The following is a 27,311-nucleotide window of genomic DNA, read 5'->3' on the forward strand; positions in this document are numbered from 1 at the left end:
TAATGAAACCATCCATATGATCTAACACATTTCATATTTTAAATGGTATTCACAATATATATATCTATAACTTACTAAATTTTATAGATTTATGTTAATATAACTGGTTTAATTCATACGCAGCAGTATAAAAGTATATTCGTATTTTTTGTTTATAATTTTGTATGTTTTAATATCTTTCAATTTATAGTTTAAGGTATCGTCTGAGATTTATTCACTATTTTGTCTTAATGTTTATATATGTATATTTTCATATATTCCTAGGATAAATATGTTTTTGTGCGTTATAATTAATATACATTATGGAAATTTATATAATTTTATTGATACCATGTGTTAATTTTTATTTTAACTATGAACAATACTTATTTATATTATTTTATCACTTTCTAGTTTAAAATGATTATTTGTAGACTTATTTTAAATAATGTTTGTCAAGATTTAAATTAAATTATTATATGTCCTATTTTGTTTTCAATGACATGACGCAAATATATTCTGTTGTATTAATGTAAATATATATATTTCATAAAAGAAAATATTATATTTATTACACAGAATAAGTTTTATGAGAAATATGTTATGGAACAATTTCATTGTAAAACACTTTCCAAAGGTTATTTTTTTTTTTTTTTGAATGATAAAAAAAACAAATTACAAATAAATAATAAAATATTATTATTAAATTTATGATACTTATAATAGTTCAATAACTCAATAATTCTATATATTCAGAATTAAATGGAGAATTATCACGATTTATTATTTTGTTATTATTGTGAATTAATGTGTCATTTCTATGTGGTAAAAATTAAATTAATATATACTATATTAATACTTTACATATAGAGAATATATATTTTATATTTTTTACAATATCTAAAGTTTAATTTAATGAAATAAATGTAATCAAATATTAATTAATAATATACATAGATACTTTTTCTCTTTTTTTAATAATAGTTAGATTTTAAATACACTCATATCTACAAAACAAAAATAAATTATTATTAAGGGAAATAAGAAAATATATAATATTTATACATTAATATAATAATGTGAAAGCGTTTTTTATATATATTTCCTTATTTTTTCTGGTTATCAGTGTATTATGTAAATAGTTATTATTATTTAAAGATGAATAAAAATATATTTAATTTCAGTTGAGAATTTCTAGTTAATCTATATTAACAATGCTTGTTTTTTAAATAAAATAAAATTATAAAAAAAGTATTATTTTTTTATAAAAGTTTCATGAGTACATTACTTTTTTTTTTTTTTAATACAGATGTTTTTATTTGATCCATTAAAAAGAATATCTATATTTTTTGGTATATGTTTTGAATAAATAAATATAATAATTTTATACTAAAAATATTAAGTAATTATTTACTGTTCCAAAAAAAAAAAAAAAGAAAGAAAGAAAATATTCTGTGTAAATGTAAAAATATTTTTAATACATTTTAGATAATAATATTGAAGAAAAAAATGAACTTCTCTATGTACTTATAGTTTTGAATACATTATCTACTAAAAATGCAATAATTAGTATAAATAATTAAATTAAAATAACGAATTGAAAAAAATGTTATTGAAGGTACAGACGATGGAATATGCAATAAGAGATTTATGAGAATATACATTTATAATATTATAATTCAGTTCTGGTATAAATTTTTAATAAGGACAACAATATATATTTTATAAGGATATTAACATATTTGCATATTAATTATTAAATAAACAAAATCATATATAATTTAGAAAAATATGGATTATTTTTAAATGATAAGGCTAAAAAATTATTTAGAAATCAGAAATATTACCAACACAGAAAAGGTATATTTATAATTTATTGTTTAATGGATTATAATATATAGTGAGTTCATTTCTCGTAATTAATTTCATAATATATATATTAGTTATTATTGGTTTTTAAAATAGGTTGCATTATGTTTTATATAGAAATATTATCTTCCACTTAAAATATAAAATGTTCAAATCATTGTAACAATTAAGGGTAGATAAAAAGGAGCTTTCATATATATTAAGATAAATGTATAAATAATTTAAAACTATATGAATGCAATGATTTTAACGTTTGTGACATTTTCACTTTTTTTTAATGTTACCTTGTAGAAATAATATTTCATAATGAGAACAATAATTTAACTTAATATTTCAGATTATTACAAATATTTATTGAGCGTATAATATATTAATAAATATCACTGTTATATTTACACATAAAAAAATAAATATTGGGGTATCAAATTTATTGTTGTTAATAGTTTATTTAATAAAATATTATTTGTTATTCTGTTTATATTGACTTATTAAGGTTCTACTCTGAATTATATTCATAACATTACTAATTCATAAAGGAATATCTAAAACATAACATGAAAATCGTAAAAATAACAAAAGCAAAATTAACAAAACATGCATTTTAGTAAATTATACTGTACTTTCTTATTTTTTATGGGAAATTATACACTATACATATCATACCTATTTGTAAATATATTTAAATTGAAATATTCTTTAATTAATATAATTGCTTGTAATACTTCTATAAAAATTTTTACTTCAGCGGATTTTATTTCTTATACTTTTTTACTACAGTTGTATATTATATAAATTTATATATGTTAAAAAAACAATTAAAAAATAATATAGCTGAATATAATGATTATTCATTTATAAGTGACGGAATTAATTAAACTAAATTAATAATTGTAATTTTTAAAAATAATGGTAGAAATATAAAAAATAAGTTCTTATTTGCTTCTATAAGGGATATTTCTTAATAGATTTGTTGGTATATTATATATTCATCATTTTAAAAGAATTATACAAAATAATATATTCTTTTTGATGAGAAAGTAATGCATGTATTATAATCATCATAATACAATTGCTGTTTCAATAAATCATTATTTAAGTTATTATAATAATTAATGTTTTATAAAATATAACTAGTTTTTCATGAATACAATGTTTACGAATTCAGAATTATTATTGAGATAACATCCCTAAAATTAGTAATTTTTATGTTAATATATATAGGAATATATTATTCATATGTTCCCTACATTCTCTATTGTAGACAAAATCAATATTTACATATAATAAGAATTCACATAATTATTTCTATGTTTACTTTAAAAATAATTAATAAAATGTATTACTAATTAGTACACTATCTTAAATTAAATATATATTAAAATATTTTTGAATAAGTTCTAATTAATTTATTTTTATGAAACTTATTTTTATTTTAAAATAATATTATGTTATATTTTAAATAATATATTTTTAATTTTATTTTACTTTTTATATGTGGTATAATCAATCATATTTTTGTACTTTTTTTTATATATTTATAATAGAAGAGTAAAAAAAAAATTTTTTAATAAGTATAGAACTGTTTGTTATTGGAAATACATTATATTATGGTTAATTATTTCATTAATATATTATAGTGTTAAAGAACTTTATAATGAAAAACAAAATTACGCTAAACATATTTATTAGAATTGGCATGTTTGCCATTCTATCATGGATATGCAATTTTAACAATTATATGGTATAATGGCATCAAATAAGTATATTTATTATTATTTGTATTTTTCCTGTTTTACATTTATTAAAATAATATTTTACAATTAGTATATTTATTCTTATTAAAGATATATATTTACTTTGATTTTTTAGTATATATTTAAGAAATATTTGGATGGAATGTGTAACTATGATAGGGAAACATATACAAGAAATTATAGATTACTATCAAAATATAAAGAGCATAAGGATTCAAATAATCTATGGCTAAAAGAAAAGCTTCCCAATAATGAAGTCATTGGACAAAAAATCACATCTAATAATGAAGTAGGAACTAATAGAAAAAATAATCAATCACATAAATGTTTATTAAATAAAGCACAATATTACACAGAAGTTATAGATTATAATAATGGAATGTTTGATGGAAAACATTTCCATTTTCAAAAGAAATGGATAAAAAAAAAGGATTATGATACTTTTCTTGAAAAAAAGAAGAGAATTGGTGATATATCTTTAAAAAAAATAAAATTTAGAAGTTATAAATTTGGAATTTCCATATTTCTTGTTTTTTTTCTATTGGGAATAGGATTACCGGTATCTAGTGCATTTGGGCTTTCCGATGGTAGTCAACAAGGAAATGATATTTTATCCTTTCTTAAAAGTACGCTGGGTTTAAGTAGTGAAAGAAATGCTTATATATTATTATTTTTAGTAACGTTCATTATGTTAGCAGTCTTGATTATAATAGCTATTTATAAGATCTTAAGAAATAATGAAAAATGTCAAAAAATTAAGTTGATGATGGAGTAAAATGAACAAAAAGTAATTTGAATTTTCACATAAATTAATTATTAATAGAATGTATTATATGTAATATATATACTGTTATATACTTTATAGTATTATATATATAATTTTATAAATACACATATGTATAAGGTATCATTTTTGTACGAAGATTAATAAATTAAGTTTTTATCTTTTTTGTAGATTTAAATATTTTAATGATTTTCATTTTGTACTATAAATTATTGTTTAAGAATATATATCATTGCTTAATATATATATTTGTGTATTAAAAGCAGATTGGTATTAACTGTGTATGAATTGTATCAAAATAAATATATAATATAAAAATTAATGTAATTTAAATTATTCTATATTACAATTGATATTCTAAACGAAAAATACATATGTTCTATTTTTTACCTTGTTCAATTCTAAAATAATTAAAGGTAGACTTGATGAGTAAGTTACTTCGTTGACATTATGTTGAAAATAAAAATGTTTATCTTTGTATATAATCAAACGAAGTGAATGTATTATGCTACATTACGTATATTTTACTAAAAAAAAAAGTCATAACTTTTATTATATAAAATAAGTTTTATTATAAATATATTATATAATATATTTATTACTTAAGACTTTTTAACAAACTTATTTTTTTTTTATTGGTAGAAGTGGGGAATTCTATATAATGAAATAATATGATTTTTTAGAATGGATTACTTATAGTTGTTTACTAATTTATATATTCTAAGCAATTAATATTAAATGAAAAGTTATAGTTATTATTTTATTATTGGGGCTACTTGTAACAATGATAGACTTTTGACAAATTTACTTAAATATATTTTATATAGAAATATACATATATTCATAATTGTACTATGTATTTCTATTATTTTTTAAATATTTAAAGAATATATTAATAAATTAAATTTAAATAGATACCAATATATAATATGTTGAAATTAATTCTTTTTTTTCTTTTTCTATGCCATATAATTAAAATATTATTATATATGCAGCATTATATTATATTGGAAGCGATATGATAATTGTTGGCAAAGATTTATTAAGAATTAATTATAATTGTTAATTCATGTTCTTATATTTAATGTAAAATAGCTCATAAAATTATTCTTATAAATACAATTTATAAATACCAAAAAAATCTTAAGGTAATATAGTTATGTTTTATCATACTTGACAAATAAAGTGTAACAGTTATATTATTTTGATTAAAATGAAATAAAATTCGGGTTAATAATAAAACAAAAAAACATTAAAAATTATCATTATCCACGAATCAATTCTTTGAATATATATTCACTTATAATTCGTTTTCATATATCAGCACAATAATAATTTATAAGAACAAAAAAATATAGTAGTAAAAGAAAACAAAAATAATGAAATTACTATTTCATATTATAAATAAATGTATCTTTTTCATATTCTATACAATTTAACAAAAATTTTCTAATTTGATATTCTAAAAAAAAAAAAAGAGAAGTTATTTTTTCTTATTAGTACATTTACTCAGCGAATTGTCTTCACGAATAATTCAGAAGTTAATATAATTATTAAAATAAGTACTTTTAAAAAATTATTCTGCTATAGATATTCGAAGCTTCTTCTATTATTACAGTACTATTATTAATATAAAAAATATAATTATTTTCGTATTTTATCAAATTTTTTTATTTATAATATTATTATGCCTTTCTTTAATTTTAAAATATGTTTCTTTAAATAAAATAGGCATTTTGAAAAAATACAAAATATATTTTTGAATATATTTAGGTATTAATATAATGACATTTACATCAATTTATAATTGTTTTTATAGGTTTATTCTTGATAATATTCTTTTATAATTATTAGATTTTAATATATATTTAATATACTAGCAATAGATTTAAGATATTATAGGTAAATTAAAAAACGTATTGGAATCTCATTTAAAAAATATAAAAGAGAACGCTAATATATATTTTGCTTGTAATGTATGCTTTATATTAATTAAATATGTATATACTCTTTATCCTATGTGGTAGAGCATAAGAATGTTTATTGAAAAGTTTCTTATATACGTTATGATAATGTACTATAAAATATCATTCGTTTTTTTAATGGTAATATAATGTGATAATATCTAAATTCAAATGATTCTATTCATTAACCATGAAATTTTGATAATGTTTATATTATTAATTAAAGATGATTATTTTCTAAATAAAATATTATTAATATATAATAATATACCTTTTTTATATATTATAAGGATATAATATTAAGAAAAATGAATATATGTATTTTGACTATGATTTTATTACCCTCTCGTGAAAATTATAATAAATAAGAAGAATATATATTTTTTTATTTTATTTATTAAAATTATTCCTGAATTAATTAGTTTATCGAAACAATAAACAAAATGGGATTGTAATATTATTTGCTTAATAGAAAGAATTAAATAAAAATTTATAATATACGTATTTTTATGGTATATGGTAACAACCAAAAATTTTTACATATCAAAATGTATCTTATACTTCCGCACTATGAGACTAATATAGATTTATATTATAAATTTAAATACATATATATATATATATATACAGTTTTAATAGGAAAATAATATGAAAAAAAAATTATTTAATAATCTTATAAACTAAAGTGAAAAATTAAAAGAATTATTCTGTAATTACAAAAATCAAAAAAAAAAAAAAAAGATGAAAGTCAAAATATATAAATTATCATTAAAGCGTAAATGAAAAATAAGTCAATATTTTTTATTAACATTACATAGTATTAATGAACTTTTAGGTTTAACTGAAAGGGAAAATATAAAAGATGTATAATGTTTTTTAAAATTTCTACAAAATAATTATATTTTCTTTCATTTCCTTTTTGTTTTAAAAAAAAGTTGAAGCTTATGAATTTAGTACTTTTTAATTTACATACATATTCACATTTAGCTTTTTTTTTTTTGATTTCATAAAAATATTTAAAAATTATTATTTTTGCTTTTTTTTATTTTTCAAAATATTAATTTTTCCTTCAACCTTTTTGGAAAATATTAGTATTAATTTATATATAGATAATTTATTAGAATTTTGATGCATATATTATATTAGGTATTATATAACTTTATAATAGTTATTATTACCTAAATTAAAATAAGTATATATAATATGAATATTTTTAAGATAACTGTATTAAAAATTTTACATTTCACATCTAATTTCCTTTTCTATGTTATTCATTAATTAATAAACTTTTATTAATGATCCCTTTAGATTTCGCAAAGTGTATGAAATATGTTTTATAAGCACCATCCGATTATATATAAATATCGTTCTATTATTTTTTGGATGTGAATTATGAATTTATAGAGTGTATTTTTCCAAATTTAATAAGATTATTCTACTATGTTCTCGATATATATGGAATTCTGCGGTGTATCTTCTACTCTTACCCATTTTTCTATGTCCTGGCTAAGGCCTTCCTCCCCTGTGTAAGCAGGAATTTTTCTATATTCTGTATTTTCTAGAACATTGTCATTAAATTCAATTATTTCTTTTGTAACATCTGATTTTCTCCCTAAGTTTACTTCTGTTGTCAAGTCATTTATGTAACTATCCAAAAGTAATCCCTCATTTTCTATAAAATCTTCTTTTTTGCATTCTTCCAATACCATCATGAATACTAGTATACACAATTTTTCTAGTAATTTTTTTTTTATATATTTATATAATTCTTCATAACTTATCTTCTGCTGTATCTCTTTTGTATTTAGAAGTGAAATATTATTTTTAAATTCTTCATTTACACTCTCATCTATCATATTGAGCAATTCTTGTGTCAATTCTTCATCCCATTCCTGTTCCAAGTATCGATCTATAATCATATGATTTTTTGATATCCACTCTCTCCATAAATCCTTTTCTTTTTCTGAAAATGAAATTTTTTGAATTTCAATTGAAAAATTCATTTTTAATTCTTCAGTTTCTTTTATGGAAGCTTTTTCTTTTTTCCATTCATTTTTCAAATAATTAAACCATACTGTTTTTTTTAATTTTTCAGAAATATTTCTATGTTCTTTTATCCATTTATTGCATAAAATTTTTTGTTTTTCAATGTCATTAATACTTTTAGTATTTTCCATTATCAGTTCTCCATTACTCAAATTAGGATATGTTCTATATTCCTCTTCTTCAAACACTTCTAGGCATAACTCTAAAAATTCTCCTTTTTTGTGTTCCCATTCTTCATTTCTGAATTCTTCGAGTACTTCCATATGTACTTCTATAATGGTTTTAAATCTATCCTTTTTTTGCTTTGACGACTTTATATTTTTTATCATATCATGTTCATGTATTTTTAATTTTTTAATAATTTGTTCCTCATCATATATTGTATCTTCTGGATGATCATGCGTTAAAAATTTACTTTTTTTGTCAGTAAATGAAGGTAGTAGAATTTTCAGTATTTTCACTTGTCTACTTTTTATACTTTTTTTTTTTTTTAATAATCCTATTAAAGCGTACTACAAAAAAGAAAAAAATTGAAGATATTTAAAATAAATTACGGCCATAATTGAATGGTTGCAGCTTTTTTAATACTTATGTTTTATCTAACTTTAATAAAAAAGGTAAATACAATAATAATCATAAAGCTTATTAGAATAGATGATATGCTTTGGCTATGAATATTTTCTTCCGTACCTGTAATATCTTCTTAAATATATATATTATTTAGTGTAATTATTTAAAAAGTAAAATATTAGGGAGTATTAGTTATACCTGTCTTTTTAATGTGTGTAGGGGGGGTAATATAACTAGAGACAGGTTCAAATTCTTCAGGAGATGATGGAATAGGCCCTTGAACTGGGGGTAACTTTATGATTTCGTTATCAAATCTAGTTGTAGTTTCTTTGCCTGTTTCGGAAGGTAAAATGTCGGAATTTGGTATAAAACTTGGAGTTTCGGTTTGTACTGATTCTGCAGCATCAGATTGCTTTTCCATATTTGGTGTAGCAGATAATGATTTTTGATCTTCTACTTGATGATCTGATGAAGATTCAGATTGTTGTATAGTTAAATTTTGTATTTGCAATGAAGATTTTAATGAATCTTGATCTTGATGTATAGTTAAATCATGAGATACATCTGGATGTTGCTCTTTATTTTGTTTTACAGCTGTATGATCTATAGGTGGGTCCGAGTACTCGCATTCAGGAAGTGTTTCAAATGTTTCTGGTTTACTTACGTTGCAAGAATTATTTGGAAATGGTAATATTCGATTTTTATTTTTGCATTTTTGATAAATGTGCTGTTTATTATTAGTGAAATAGTTCTTTCTATCTATAATCCAAGTATTATATTCAACAATTTTACTAGAACAATTACTATCACATTTAGCCGGACTAGAATTTCCTCTGTTAATGCATTTTATTCTATTTCTTTTTCTTTTTTTTTCCTCGCAGAAATCTTCTGCTTCATATATAAAATCTAAAACTTTTTTATCTTCTTCATTTAAAATCATAAAACATCCGCCATATTTATTTAGCCCTTTATAGTATTGTTGTAACCAGTACTTCAGTGCTAATTCCCACTTATATTCTCTTTCAAAACGTGGTGGTTCTTTCTTTTTCTTAATTAGATATTCAGCCAATTCTAGGCATACATTCCGGAAAATTTTCTTATTTTTTTCATTTTTCAAGGAATTCGTTTTTTCTTGTACATGTGTTATAATCTTTTGAAATTCGGGATTTGTACGGAATCTCCACGCATCATATCCTAAAATAGGAACATACTAAAAACAAAAATATTATTAAAAATTATATAAGCTATAATTTTTAAATTAGATATATATAAACACCTTCTTTATTATAAATTACTTATAAATAAAATTAAGCATCATAAAAAGCAATGAATATTACCAAGGAAAAACAAGAATCCATATGGATACTAAGTTAATATTGCAGTTTGTTCAATATAATAATCTGAAATAAAAATACAAATTGGTATCTTTTTATTTATTTCTAGTGTAAATTTAGATTAATATTTTTATATAATAAAAAATTATAAAATAATAATTTTCATAAGAATTTAAGTTTTTCCTACAAAATAATTGAATACATTAGTATTTATTTTGTACACTTCATATCTGCTTTTACTATATGTCAATATATTATAAATGGAGATAAATTCTAACAATATTTTTATATGAATGCATAACAATTTATATATTTTTATGAACAAATAATATTCCCTTTATAAACAAAAAGTCAAGATATTAACAGTAACGAAGTACATACAAGTTATATCAACATGTAATATAAAAGTTAATCTGTAAAAATATCATCAATCTATATAATAAATTTTTTTCTTTAAATATAAACATATAAATATATGTATTATTATCTATATTAATGTAAACAATTTTTTATATTCTTACTTTTTTCCAGGAATATATGATCTGTAAACCAAATCATTATTAGTACGGATACCATATATATATATATTTTTTTTTTCTCTTATTTATTCTTATTTATTTTTGGAAGAGACCTTTATAGTGTTATAATTTTTTTGTTAAATTTTTTAATCATTTACCACATTGTAAGTAAGAATCAGAATTAATAATATATATATTATACTAAATTGTTGCTATTTTTATGGAAAGTTCTTATTAAAGTGTGACTGTGATACTTAATATTATATTTATATATTTTACCCAAAATTTCTTTATTTCTGATACATATTATTCAGTAAAATAATCTTAATAAAGTATATTTATTAAAGATTTATGTTCTTTTTTATGGGATAATTATCACTTTTATAGAAGAATCATTTTATATAGACAATATTTTAATTAACGAAAAGTATATTTTGGTGTAATAATTAATAAAAATATGTTTGGCTACTTATTAAAACTATGAAATACAATTAAGAAATAGTTATAACAAAATAATTCATAAAATTTTGTTGAAAAAATATAAAATATATTATAATTTTATAATAAAAAATATTAACATAATAACTAAATGTAAATAGAATAATATATTAAATTACATGAGACAAAAAAAAGAGAGAAGCTTTGTAATTATTTTTCATTAATTTTTGATAGATATATTCTAATAAGTAGATTAAAAATATATTATATATTTTTTTGATTGTTCATATATTTAACCATTATAAAATAAATTTTTTTTATAGTAAATATTTATTTAGTATACAAAATAAAAAAAGTTGTATATTATTTATAATTCTTTTTATGACGCGAATAATCAAATTACATTGCAGAAGAGTTTTAACTTATAACCAACAACATAGCTTATTATATTATTATGTACATATATTATTACATATTCTAATGTTTCCTTTGAAATAAGTACATATGAGATAAAGAGCGATTGGAAGATTAAACAAAAATATACTTATTATAAATTTCTGTTACTGATTAACTTACATTTAAAATTACGTTATTATAGTTATCTTTAATAAATAATTTATAATAATGAGTTATATATTAAATTAATTTTATGCTCTAATGTATTTATATAAAATTTATTTGTTCAATGTTCTGTTCGTTTTATTTTAATATCATATGTTTTTTTCAATTTTTTTTAAAAATATATTACTTAATAACAGTATATAGTAGAATATACATAAAAATAACTTATTATGTTTTTGAATTTATTTCATTTGTATTTTTGTTTTTGAATATATTTTTATAAATATATGTAAATATAATTTATATAATGAGCGTATAATTGTGAAATAATTTGGAAACAAAAAATAGTATATGATTCTATGAAACACTTAAAATTATTTCAACAAAAAATACGTAAATTTCGTTTTAACATGTTTATAAGAAAATATTTTTTTTTTCTTTGTGTATGTATTTTTAATTATATTTTTCATTATTTGTTCAGAATTTTTTTATAGTACTTCAATTTATATATTATTTTTGATTTATTTAAAAAAAATACAAAATAAATAACAATTCATATGAATTAATGAAGTTTTCTTCATAATATTGTGAATATGCTACTTGAATTTTTATTTAAAGTTAATATTTAATATAATAACATTTATATCTTCATGTAAAATATTAAAACAATATAAGCTAGTAGAAATGCTAAATGAATAAAAAGTATAATAGCTTATAAGTGGAAACATATGTAAAAGTAGATGTACATAGACAAATGCACATATTTAAATAATAATATATAATTTTTTTTTATTTAATATATACAAAAACACAATGAAAAAGTTCTAGTATCTATTATTATAAGATGATACTTATGTATTTAAATTTATAGTTCATATTATTCAATGTAGAGTTAATAATTCTTAACATATTTTTATAGTGTAAACAGTCTTAAATAATAATAAACCTGATAAATAAGATAAAAAAATTTATTTTTATGTTAATTAGGACTTAATTTTACTAATATTTTTTTATTTATGCATATAACTATATAGTCTTATCATATTATATAGGAAACTTATTATAGTAAGTATTTTAACGAAAAAGAAATAAGATAAATTTATTAAGAATAATGTAATATAAAATATGTGATATTAGTTTAATAATTTATTAGTGTCATATCATTTTATTGATCTAAATAAGATTGTTTTATGTATAATTTATTTTTCATAAAATTCTATTGTTCTGGTATGCATCTTTCAAATTTTGCGATCTCTAATATATAGCATATATAGTAATTTAATTATCTTAGTGTAAAAATTATTATTTATGTAAAAATAGTAAATTAACAGAAGACATGTTGTTAATATTGAGAATTATTATTTGATTTTAATTATACTTTTTCTTATTTACTACATATACTAAGAATATTACGTTTATTAAATTATTAATTTGTACTTTTTGCTATATTTCTATTCATATAAGAAATATTATATATACAAATAATTTTAATGTTAAAGAATTAATGGATATTGGTTATTCAGTTAAAATTAATTCTCGTTTATATTTCTATGTCTGTATTACCTACAAATTTAAGTAAAATATTTGTCTTTAAATTCAAATATTTTCCTTTTTTTACGTTGTTAAATCTTTTACATGGACATTAATATAAGAAATGTTTATAGTTATATTAAAATGATACTCCTATTCTATTACATTTGTGGTGCTATTATTAAAAAAAAATTGTTGTAATCATTTTGTTTTTAATTTTTTTTAATATATATTTCTATTAAATTATTTAGGGTTTTTATTTTATACGTACCAAGATGTATATACTGAAAACATGAAGACTATAATTTTCTTAAATAAATGTTATATATTACTTTCTATTAGCCGAAAATGAACTATTGTTTTCAGAAAAATTTATCTATATTTGGGTATTTCTTTCATATACATATTTTTATATTTTCTTATTAAATCTCAAATCAAAGTACGAGTCATGTAATATAGTATTAACTAATTGCATTTTTGTATGTACAACATCATTTTAAAAGGAATTTCTTGTCGTAACAAAATAGACGTATCATGTGGAACATTCAGATTTTTGAATAAATTAATTTGTGGTTCTAGAAAAAGGGAAACATGAAAAATAATACCTGAATACTAATGTAATTAATGAAAATAAAAATGTAATTTCATACACCATATTTTTAGATGCTGTTTTTTCTTCTACTAGTAAACTTACAAATAATAATTTTACTGGAATTGTATAACTTAGAGATCCATTACCTTCATCTAGTTCAATAATATTGTTTAAGAGCTGTATTCTTATGTGCTACAACATATGATATTTACGAAGTTGATATTTATTATTAAAGTTTTCCAATTATGTACAAAATTTATTGCATTAAGTATAACATATTTATTTAAATGACTATTACATAGTCAATTATATTTTTTAGTATAAGAGCGACGGCTATAATTGTATATGAAATTTGGAAAGATTTTAGAGGTAATAAAACAAATAATTTGTATTAGGTATATAAAAAAGCGAAAATTTTCAACAATTTTATATTAGTAAAAATGTAGAAATAATAATCTCTTTAAGTAAATTATATATTAAACCATATAAATAATACAGTACATTCGATAAAAATTGGATACTTAAATGAATATACCATTTGGGGGGGATATTGAAACGTGCAATTAGTATAACTATGGAAATCATATTTTGTGAATTGAAATTTAATATTACTTTTTATTTATCATGTTATTTTCTTTCGTATTGAGTATTATTAATATTATTAAATAAATATAAAAATGATATAACTTGAAAAGTATATAAAATTTATTGATATATATATAAAGATAATGTAAGTATGCATGCTCAATAAGGGAAAAATTAAATATTTCAATGTAAATTAATGTATTTGCGTATGACTTCTTAATTTATAGGATATAAATAATTTAGATAAATATAAAATTATTTTCTAAAAATATATTAAAAAATGTTTTGGAATAACTTGTGTTACTAACATTGAAGAGAATTAAACATAAGTAAATATCAAGAAGAATATTTTATACAGCGCACTTATATTTAATAATTTATTTTACAATTTTTATATATAGGATATTATAAAAATTTTAAGTAGATTAAAGAGCATTATAAATGGAAACATTAACCAATAATAAGAGTGTTATATGTTGATATTGTTTAAAATACTACGATAACCTATATAAGACTATTCATGAATGTTATAACGAAGTTAGTATATGAGAAAAAGAAATAAATATATAATAATATTAATTTCTGTATTTTTTAATTTGTTTTTTCGGTAACTTAAATAAATTATTTTAGAGTTACCTATTTTTTTCATATTTTTAACTATTCCCATTGTATTGTGAAATTTTTGATGGAAAAAATGATATAAATCTAAATTTCGGATGGTTACGTTAATATATGATATACATGATATTCTTATAATTATAATTCGTATGGTTACAATACGTAAATAAAAATATTTTATTGGCATAGTATGTTTACTACTGAAAAAGTATTTTTAATAAAATATTCTTTATATATATATATAGATTTATGATGATGTATCTGTAAAAAATATTACTGGAACTAAGTCTTTAAAAAAAAACAAAAAAAAAGATATATATATTCGTTATAAAATTATAAATAAAACAATTACTAAATCTTATATTATAGTAGACTATATTGTTATTCATCTTTATATGTTATGTACTCATTATGCCCTGCAATTTAATTGTAAATTTTTCTCGTTTGATATGTTCTTAAAATTAATATGCAATATTTCTATATTAATTTTATTTTTAATTTGTTTTCTTATTCTTTTAAAAAATTTCGCATTTATATATATTTAATTAAAAATATATACGATGATTAAAGGAAAAATGTTTCATTAAGGTTTAATAACATAAATTAAATATAATTAATATTATAATTTTTAAAAATGATTATACAAAAATGAAAATTCAGTCTTCTTCTTGTTTGAGATATATATTTTTTCATATATTAGATAGTAGTATATAAATTAGATTATTTGAATACAATATAAGCTGTAAAAGAATTTATAAAATTATGAAGAAACTAAAGTATTTATCATAATTTTTATTACATAAATGTTATTTTTTTTCATTTTTTATTATTATATTATTATAATAATTTACATTTTATTGTAAGTTACTACCTTTTTTAAAGTATAATATTTATTAAATTAGAATTAATAGTGGAGTAATATCTTTATGATTTGTACTTGTATTAACTTATAGAACAATGTATGATCTATATTCTCTACGTTCAATATTCTATATATACTCAATAACTCAAAATAATAGGAAACCTCATATTCTTACTTTGATTATTATGAAACGTATTCAAAAAAATACTACATAATAATTGCACTTAATCAAATAATTAAATAATATATTTAGAATATTTATAAATAAATTCGAATTATTTTATTCAAATGAAAATTAATTTTTTTTTTATAATAATATTAAGATACACATAATATAATATATTTTTAAAGTTATGTTTCTTTTTATATATTGTAAAAACAATAATAACTATATACATTTTATTACGTACTTACAAAGGAATAATAAAAATTTTTTTTTGAATAAATAAAGATTCATTTATTAGTACAAATATGTTATATAATTTAAATTTTTTTCTTTACTAATTATATCAGTATAATAAAAATCTATATAATGGAAAAGCCAAAAAAGTTATTCTTATTTACTGAAATTTTTTTTTTTATAATTTCAACTTGGATTCTAAATTTTGAAAATGATGTAGTATTAGAATATTATTTTAATTTATATGTATTTTTTATATATTTTGTTCTTTTTTTTTTAATACGAACTTTTAAAAATAAATTTTTTTTTAATTAAAAAAATCCTTTCTTTTCATTTTTAGATTTTATTTAACAAAATATTGGATGTGAACTATAACCTTGTTCAGAAATTAGACATAAAGATGTACAGATTACTAGCTAAATATAAGGAGACCAAGGATTCAAATAGTGCAAGTTTAAAAGATGATATACCTAATAATAGAGGTTATTCTCAAAGAGATATATTTAATAAAGTAGAAGACACAATGAAACGCAAAAAATCAAATAGAAGTTCACTGAATAAGGCGCAATATTATACAGAAGTAATAAATCATAATAAAGGAATGTTTGATGGAAAACATTTCCATTTTGAAAAAAAGTGGATCAAAAAAAAAGATTATGATTATTTTCTTGAAAAAAACAGGAGAATTGGTGATATATGTTTAAAAAAAATAAAATTTAGAAATTATGGATTTGGAGTTTTCATATTTTTTATTTTTTTCGTGTTGGGAATAGGATACCCCATATTACAAGGATTAGGTTACTTGAAAGATGCTGCGGAAAAGATCTTGAAATCAATAAAAAGCGCTTTTGAGTTAGCAGAGGATATCCAAGTACCAACCTATACTTATCCATTATTATTTTCTATACTTCTTTTTATATTAGCTATTATAATAGTAGTAGGAATTACAAAGATCTTAATAAATAATGAAAAATATAAAAAAATTAAGTTGATGACTGAGTAAAATTAATAATATGGAATATATATTATTCTATCAAGAAGTCTTAAATATGAAGTCATATATGTAAGATTCTCAGTGGTATATTATTAATAAGCATACCTGGAATTGTCATAATGTTACGAATGTACGTTTGCATACTTAGTTTATTAATTAACAACAATAAAAAATTATTTTTTTCTTTTCTTTGGGGATTTTAATGTTCTTATGTTTATAAATGTGTATACTAAATTATTATATAAGTTGCATTAATTATATATAACCTAATGCTTATATTTATGTAGTTAAATATATTTCTATGGAAGATATATATTTGTTCTTTAAAGCAAATATAGAATATCATAATTCATATATATTTATAGAATTGTGATAAAAAAATTAGTAATAAATATGGTGCTTTCCATTTTTAACCTTCTATTACAATAAAATTATTATTTGTTCATTATATGAATTAATATGTATCATTATATTAAAATTAACCATAAATATATCTTGTTTAGAATTTAATAAAATGTAGTGAATGGATTTTGTTGAAGTGATATTTATATATACATATATTTTTTTTCTTTAAAATTAAACTGTTATTCTATAAAATAAATTTATGAGAAATGTGAAAGAAGAAACCTTATTTGTAAAGATATTTTTATCAGATATTATTCTGTTTTCATCATATAAATGTGAAATTATAAATATATAATAAAATAATATCCTTTCTATTTATAGAATATATTAAAATATTTTCTAAATTATATATCCTGAATTTTTACAGTTATATGAAAATTTATACGTATTTATCCATGTACAAGTATGCTACATTGTGGTGTTAATTAAATTTTACATAATTATCAATACATATGTATTATAGTGAATATTTATAAATAAATATACTATATATTGTTATCATTCTCTATATTATTATAGGACCAAAATAAGAAAATATATTTAATCATATATTAATACATAGCATATATAAATATTTTTATTTTTTCTTTGACATAATTGTAAATATCAAAAAATGTGATATATAAATAAATTTTAATTTTCATCAATATTTCAAGAAAAAATTTTTTTTTTCCGTTTTTCCTAATTATTTGTGGGTATTTATTTATGTATTTTATTTGTAATTTATAGTTTTGCATAAATATATTAATTAAAATTTAATATTATTTCAAATATATATAAATAGATTATATTGACAGTTACTAATTCATTCATATTTATAACAATAATAGTTTAAATAAATTAAAAAGAAAAACAATTTTGTTTTATGCATATAAACCATAAATACAGGTTTATATTTTTACTTTACGGATAATAAGTTGTCAACATGTATAAGTGTAATTTTAATCTTAATAGTAACAGTATGCAGGGTATTACTAGTTTTGTGTATTTGTTTAGTGTTCAATAAATAGAGAAATAACAATATTTATTATTTCATCACAGTAATTTCGTAGTTGTTCATACACTTTTATTTATAGGTTTATTCTAAATAACTGTGATAATGTACCCTCATGAAAAAAGTGATATTCATATATGTTATTGTCAAAATTAAGATTATGAATTAATGATGTATATTACGGTAATAATATTTTTAATACAAGATTTACAATATTTTTATTTTTTATTATATTATAATATATTAGTACGTGAAAATACATATGTAAGTAGAAATTATATAATAAATAAAGTCTGTAAATTTTAAAACATCTTATATTTATATAATGATATAAATTAAACTTAAATTAGTGATTTTCTAAAATTGTTGTACAATAATAAAAAATTATAATTTATTCATATTTAAAATATATTTTGTTGTATATATATGGTAATATAACATAAATTCAATTTTTTAAAAATATTATTTACTATTAAAGAATAAAAGTGTTATAATTAAAATATCATAAAATATATTACACAATATTTTTAAAAGCATTTATTGTACTATTATAATAATTAATATTATTTGACTATAGTAACTTGTTTTTAAAAAATATAATGTTAATTAGTAACAGGAAAACATCATTAAAAAATGTTACTATAATCTGAATAAACAAAGCAAAAAATTATCTATATTCTCTACATTCTATATATTCCATGATATATATAAACTCAATATAGACAATGATTAAGAAAACTTATATATTTTTTATTTTATTTCTATAAGTATAATAAAAGAATTACTTAGGTAATATAATATATTAAATAATTACTTTTTGTAATTTGAATAATTATAAATAAATGTATATTATTTCATTTTAATGATAATTCGACTATTTAAAATAAAATTAATATAAAACTTATATAAAAAAAAGATATATTTCGTTATATTTGTTGTACGAAGTATTTGATTTATAAAATTTTTATTATTATAGAGAAAATATTAAAAAAAATTTATAAGGATAAGTATAGCTTCCATTTTCCTTAGAATTGTACTATATTATAATTAATATTTTGCTTAGTACGTTACAATATTATAAATATAAATTATGGAAAAAAATATTAAGTTACTCTTATTTATTAATGTTGCTTTTTTTACCTTTTTAATTTGTATATGTAATTTCACCAATGATATGGTATGATAATAAGATTTAAACGTATATATACTATTCGTATTCTACTTATTTTATTTTTATTAATACTTCTTTTTACGTTTATATTATTTATTACTTCAAATGTTGAACATTTTTTTTTTATCTTTTTAGAGTTCAATTAGCAAATCATTAGATGATGAAAACTATATTGAAAGAAAGTTAAATGCAAGAAATTATCGACTACTTGCAAAATGTAAGAACAATAATGATTCAAGTATGATAGGGTTAAAATTTTTTCCATATAATGAAGAGATAGAAATAAAACACAAGACTGTTGAAGAATCCTCCAAAGCAAAAAACAAATATTCAAATGGAAGTTCTTCAAAATATGCAAAAGACCATAAACAAATTGCAACAGATAAATCTAATATATTTGAAACAAAAAAATATTCTAATCTTGAAAAAAAAATATTCAAAGAACTGGATTATTTCGATTTTCTTGAAAAAAACAGGACAATTAGTAATAAGGTTTACCAACAAACTATATTTAAAAAATACAGATTACGAATTTTTGCCCCTGTAGCATTAATATTGTTGTTATCAATATATATCACATTAGATATGTATTCCTTTTATGGACTTGAAGGGATATTGACTCAGATACTTGTTTATTGCTTCGGAAATGATTGGTATAATTCTTTACATAAAATTTTGAAAGATCACAGTTTAAAATGGTTGTTTAAGTCTACGGAAAAAGTAAAAAATTATCTGGGCAAGATGGAACAAGGAAAATGGAAGGCAATAACACAGCATGTTTATGTAGAGAATTTTTTTGGTTATATAGTATATGTTGTACCATTAATAATATTAGGTATTACCCTTATATTAGGGATTTTTTACTACCATAAAAAAGTAAAGAAATATCAAAAATTGAAGTTCAAAAAAAGGTAATATGAATAATAAGATATATATTTTTTATTTATTTAAGTTTTTAATTTGAAGTAATAATATTAATAAATTTAATATTATGCTTAAGAAAAATGAAAAATATTGCTTAAATTTTATAGATGTTTACATATATACCTATCTTATTTGATATACATCTGTTAAAAAGTACGTTCTTAGTTTTTTTGTGAAATTAAAAGTATTAATATTTTAAATTGTATATAATGAAATATTTTCTGTCTTTAATTAAACGTTACAACATATTATATATATTTGTGTATTAAACAGATCTCTATGAAAGCAATATTTTTCTTAATAATAATTTCTATATAATAGAACAATTCAGATAATTTAATTGAAGTTATATGTTAATTTATATATGAACTATTAGAAATGATACTGATTGTTTTTCACCAAGTTTCAGACTAATATTATTATTTGATAACACAATTAAAAAGATGAATCATTATTTTTAAATAAGTAATTAATGTACCTGATTTCGTGTTTATTGGAATGATGTAAACGCGTTTGTTTCATCAATATATATAAATGTATATTCATTCAAAAAAATATTAATATATACATTGTGAAATACGTCGTCTGAGAAGTGTTTTAAAGAATATATTTATTGTAATACTTTATTAAAAGACTTATTTGTTTTTACGTAATATAAAAGGGCAAATATATATATGTAATATAATAATATTTCTATAAATATGCTTTAATCATCATATATTTATATCTTAAGAATTAAATTCATTCATTATTTTATTATTGTTTTTAATTTTGGTGATAATTAAATTTTGAAAACTATAATTACATATAAACAATACTGAAAAAATACATATAGGTATATATATTTTTATTTTTTTCATTATTATAGTATGAATGTAAAGAAAGGAATAAAATTCTATATTAATGTAAGATATATTGAAATACTTTTAGTCTTTGATTATTCTTGTTCTATAATAATAGACTTCTAAAAATGTATTATATATGTATATAAATGTAAAAATATATATTAAGTTTAATAAAATTAAGTGTATTCTTATTTTCAATAATATAATTATTTTTAGAAAAATATTTGTACATTCGTTCTATGTTTTACGATTTTACATAAGTGCATTATATAAAAAGTTAATATTATTTCAAAGGTACATAGAAATATGTACTGTTTATATTAACAGTTAGTAAATTCTTCAAAATAATATGGATAATTTTGTATACAAAGACAAAATGAAAAATAGAATTGTTTTTTATAGATGATATATAAATAGTTAATATTTTTTTTATTTTTTACATAAATATTAATAAGGTATATTTAATGGGTTATTCTATGTTTGTTTTTTTTTTAGACCATTTAATTAATTACGTATATAGTACAGTATTTCCCATTGAATCATTTTTCCAGATAGTTCCATTTTGCAAATTTGATTTTGTACAGATTTAGAGAAAAATTATAATGCGATGTTAATATATTTTTTAATTGTCCCTCTCACATAATCTTTAAAATGTATTGTTTAGTCAATTAAAAAACATATAAAATGTATTTTTTTAAATAATATTCTAAGGAAATATGGAAAATTACATTAAAATAAATGAAAATTTATTAATAGTGAAAGTAAAAATATTTCTAATAGGAATATTAATAAATAATTTTTATATATATTTTCTTTGTAATATTGAATATTGCTCTATTTTCTTAATATATTTCGTCTATGTATATGATATATATAAATATATAAAATAATTATATTACAATAATCTATGTTTCTTTTTTTTAACTTTGTAATATTTTTAAATACGTGAATGTATATATAAATAAACAATATAAATTACATATGTACATATGTTACTAAAACGTTCTTTAATTTACTATTTAAATTCTCCCTTTCATATCACAATTTTACCTATACTTATTAACTCTTTTTTTTTTGTCATGCTTATTTTTAGAAAATAATACTTGAAGAATTAAAATTAAAAAATAAAAATTTATTAATACTTTATGCAATTATCTTCTTATACATCTGAAATGTTTCACAATTCTTGTGTTTACTCCACAGAGCAGTCCTCTTCCAAACAATGCATTATAGTAATACCCTTTGTTATATCCGCTATCTCTATATATATTTTGCTTTTTCTAAAAATGGAAAATTTTGAATGTAATTCGATGATATTTGTTATAATGTTTCCATTTAATTTACGTAAGCTTTTTCTTTTCTTCTTTTGTTTTTCATGTTATTAAACAATTCTAATTTTTTCAACATGTCAGAAGGATTTTTATGTGTCTCTATCCATTTATTCCATAAAATATTTTGTTTCGTAATATTATTTTTACTTTTAATTTTTCTAATTCTTCCTTCTTCATTTGTTATATTAGACTAGATTCTACATTGCTGTTCTGTGAATTAGAATAAGTATATTTACGAAAATTATACTTTTCATAATTCCCGATCATCATTTATTCATTCTTTGAGTACTTATATATGTACTTCTGAAATGGTTTTGGACATTTTATTTTTTCTATTTGACTCTCTTACATTTTTTTTTATTATCAATTCATTTGTTTCAATATTATTTTGGAAGAACTTTATCATAATTTGTTCTGCGCTTTAAGTGATTATGCGTAAAAAACTTACTTTTTCTGGACGAAAATGAGGGCAGTAGAAATATAAGTATCAGTTATTTTATTTTTATATTTATCTTTTTTTTTTTTTTTTCTTTGTTTCTATTTTATAAATATATTAGAATATATTTTTATTTTTGTTAGTATATTTTTTATTAATTTGTTTTAATATATGCCTAAGATTATTCTATTATATTAGAGTTTAAATATTACGTCTAATTAAGAGTAATACAAAATAAATAACAATTCATATGAACTACTGAATTTTGCTTCATAACATTATAATTAAATTATTTATTTAAAAAATATTATTTAATATTAAAATAGACATTTTACATAAGTAAATTTTTCCATATCAAATACAATATTAAAATTGATATAAAAACATACGAAAAAGCACAGCATGTATCTGAATATATACATAAAAGTAAATCTATATAAAACACTTTAGTTACTTCAAATAAAATATCCAAAAATTTTTTCATTTAATATATATATATATTTTCATTGTAGTGAATGTAATGTATATTTCTATAACTAGTCACATTGTAAAATTTTTATATAATATTATTTTATAATGTGATTCATAATTATAGGTATATTATTATAGAAATAGCATCCTTAAATAAATTATGTATGAAAAGTGTTATGAAAGACTTTGTATTGATGATAAATTTATTTTAATTTTACATATATATTTTCATCAATATATATAAATATGGAATTACGCGATAATGTGCAAGAAACATGTTTTTATATTAAATTGTATTAATAACGCAGTGAATTATTTTTATTTACATTATGTAAACGTTATTTATGTGATATTATGGTTAATATTTAATTAGTATTATTTATTTTTTTTAGATTTAATATAATCATTCTGTTTACCATTTATTTAATATCAAATTATGTTGAATAACTGATATTTAAATGATGGATTTTCGTAATTTATCAAATTTTTTAAAATTTTATATATTATAGCATAAAAATTATTATTTATCTTTTAATTTTGTATTAATGTATGTCACATGTTTATTATAACGTTTTTTCAGAAATATAATGAAAATGTTTTTTTTCCATTATACCTAGAGGTATTTTCATATTTATTCACTTAATAAATTTTAGTTTTGAATAAATATTCATATATGTATATGTACTATATAGTTGTATTTTTCATTATAACTATTATATGTCTTAACCACCTTAATCTTTTGCATTAATATTTTCTATGTATTTAATATTATCGTATTTTCATATTTTCTCTGTCTATTCTTTATAACGTAGATATCCATAAAATAATTGTACTTTTTTTAAATATTTTTTCTTTTTTTTCAGACTACTAAACTTTTATGGGTGTTCTTTTATATGAAAATTTTTATTGCATTAGAACTTTTCTTTATCCTACTACTCTTGATAATATATTACTAAAAAAATTGTATTCGAATATTTTTTCTTTTTTTATTTATTTTTTCAAAATACATTCGATTTATATTTATCACTACAATTTATATGAGAAATTATATCTTTTATTATATATCCATGATTTAGAATTTTATAAACTATGATATGTTATATGATATCTTCTCAGACTTTAGTATGTTTTTTTTTTTTTAAGAGCTATTTGTTGCTATTTGTTCTTTTTTCTCATATATATATTTAAATATTGTTTCATTTATTCTCATTTAAGATAAAAGCAAAGCCTAAATTAGTTAAACGAATAGTTAAAAACTTACTTATTTGTAGCTACAGTACATATGGAACAATAATTTTCAATCTAAATAGATTGAAGGAATTGTAGAAAAACATTCATACTTTTAATTGAAATAATTTATTGTGGTATAAAAAGGAAAAATGTGAAAAAAACTACAATAAATATAAATATAATTATTGGATAAGAAGAGATAAATTTGCTACTATCATGTGAGATTTTGATTCTTGGGGGATAGTGAACAGGCAAGTGAAGTTTTTATGAGAAATAAATTTTACTGGAATTGAAAAAGTTCCTAGTCTTCATTGACAAGGTTTAATATTTGTATACATTTGTTCTTGGTAATATGATATTTACAAGTATTATGTCCATTTTTTAAATTTTAAACTAGTTTACAAAGTTTATTGCAATTTCTATTGAATAACCATTTACGTGATTATTATATAACCAAATATATTTTTCATTATAGATGAGAAGACTACGTATATATTGAATAATAGAAATAGTTTAACAAATAATTTACGCTAAAAATGTGAAAAATTGCAAAATTTTGTAGAAATATTTCTTTGTATAAATGTATAAAAATAAGTGTATTTAATGAATTCATATTTTAACCAGATATATAATACATATTATAAATAGAATTAGATCATTTATATGAATATTTTATCCTTCGCGATTATAGTAATATATGAGTCGTAAAATTATGAAAATATTATTTTGAAAATTGAAAATTAACATTATTTTATATTTAACATGCTTTAATTGCATAAATTAAATATTTATAATATTATTTATTAAATATAAATAAGGTGTAACTTGAAATGTGTTAAATATTTATGTATATATATATATATATATAAATATAATCATGATATAATTATGATATAAAAATATTATATAAGAAAAAATTAAATAAACTACTTGGAAATAAAAATATTTGTGTATAAATTTCAATGTAGAAAATGTATAAATATTTTGGGAAGATATAGTTTTGTTAAAAAAAAAAAAATGATTAAAAAAATTCCTTAAAAAAAATAAATAGCGCTAAAACTGAAAATATTTATTTATAAGTAATATTTAGAGGGATTTTACTATATAATAAAAATGTATTTTAATACATCATGTTTCGATGATTATAAATGCATAACATACGTTACATTATATATTATATATAGGATTCAAGACTGAGTAATATTGAGATGCATTAAAACACTGAGAAAATATATAAAAAACTAATAAACTACATAAATATTATTATAATAATCATATATGTATTAAAAAATTAAAAATATAATGACGTTAATTTTTGCAAATTCTTTTTTAGTTAAAAATTAAAACGTAGCGTTTTAAATTTATCTATTTATTTCTCTTTTTAAATATTTTAATTATTTTCATGGAAAATATTAGTTTTTTAGAAAAATAATGAAAGGTAATATTTCACGTTATTACCATAATTGTTTTGTATGTAATATTTTTATAATTATACATCCATTCCCTAAAACGTTTAAGGAATTGAGATAGTTGAACATAGAATATTTTTTGTCTTAACGGATTTTTTAATAAAATATTATTATTTATATATATACGTTCATTTATTATACTGCATTCCTAAATGTGTTCAGAACATTATGCACTTTTATAAGAATAAATAAAAAATAATATAATGTAATAAAATTATTGCTAGAAAAACTAACAAATCATATATTTTTGCAGATTATTTTGTTGATCTTTCTAATTTGTCATATACATATTGTATATTGTATATAAATTTATTTCATTAGATATGTTATTAAATTAATGATGTTGTATGGGATATTTTCATAAAACTCTACCTTTAATCTATCAAATTGTTTTTTTTTCTTTGTTTTTACTACATATGTATTTCTTTTAAATATATGTATTAATTTAAAAGAAACTTAAAATATCATGTAGATGAATATAAAAAATTTTCATAAATAATGGCATAAATTAAATTTTATAAAATATACAATATTCAAATATTATGGCAGGAAAGTAAAAAGGTCAGTCCATATTAGATTTTAGTATATATCTTTTCTTATAGAATAGATATTACAGTGCAAGAGAGAATTTTTAATT

General features: G+C 18.7%; 4 protein-coding genes across 4 annotated transcripts; 3 read left to right on the plus strand and 1 right to left on the minus strand.

Moving 5' to 3' along the window:
• Positions 1 to 3,502: 3,502 nt before the first annotated feature.
• Positions 3,503 to 4,377, plus strand: PmUG01_00023300 (fam-m protein; the record flags this gene model as incomplete). The annotated part of the gene is made up of 2 exons (XM_029007022.1): positions 3,503 to 3,589; positions 3,718 to 4,377. 2 exons carry the CDS (start codon positions 3,503 to 3,505, stop codon positions 4,375 to 4,377), a joined length of 747 nt encoding a protein of 248 aa, XP_028859300.1.
• A 3,403-nt stretch (positions 4,378 to 7,780) lies between these two features.
• PmUG01_00023400 (STP1 protein) lies at positions 7,781 to 10,324 on the minus strand (the record flags this gene model as incomplete). Its single annotated transcript, XM_029007033.1, has 3 exons — positions 7,781 to 8,895; positions 9,165 to 10,176; positions 10,304 to 10,324. The coding sequence occupies 3 exons, from the start codon at positions 10,322 to 10,324 to the stop codon at positions 7,781 to 7,783; spliced, it is 2,148 nt and encodes a 715-aa protein (XP_028859301.1).
• A 6,212-nt stretch (positions 10,325 to 16,536) lies between these two features.
• On the plus strand, positions 16,537 to 17,407 carry PmUG01_00023500 (fam-m protein; the record flags this gene model as incomplete). Its single annotated transcript, XM_029007044.1, has 2 exons — positions 16,537 to 16,623; positions 16,745 to 17,407. 2 exons carry the CDS (start codon positions 16,537 to 16,539, stop codon positions 17,405 to 17,407), a joined length of 750 nt encoding a protein of 249 aa, XP_028859302.1.
• Positions 17,408 to 19,887: 2,480 nt separating this feature from the next.
• Positions 19,888 to 20,883, plus strand: PmUG01_00023600 (fam-l protein; the record flags this gene model as incomplete). The annotated part of the gene is made up of 2 exons (XM_029007055.1): positions 19,888 to 19,974; positions 20,104 to 20,883. 2 exons carry the CDS (start codon positions 19,888 to 19,890, stop codon positions 20,881 to 20,883), a joined length of 867 nt encoding a protein of 288 aa, XP_028859303.1.
• Positions 20,884 to 27,311: the final 6,428 nt, after the last annotated feature.

The sequence above is a fragment of the Plasmodium malariae genome (assembly GCF_900090045.1).
Source record: "Plasmodium malariae genome assembly, contig: PmUG01_00_8, whole genome shotgun sequence".
NCBI classification, from domain to species: Eukaryota; Apicomplexa; class Aconoidasida; order Haemosporida; family Plasmodiidae; genus Plasmodium; species Plasmodium malariae.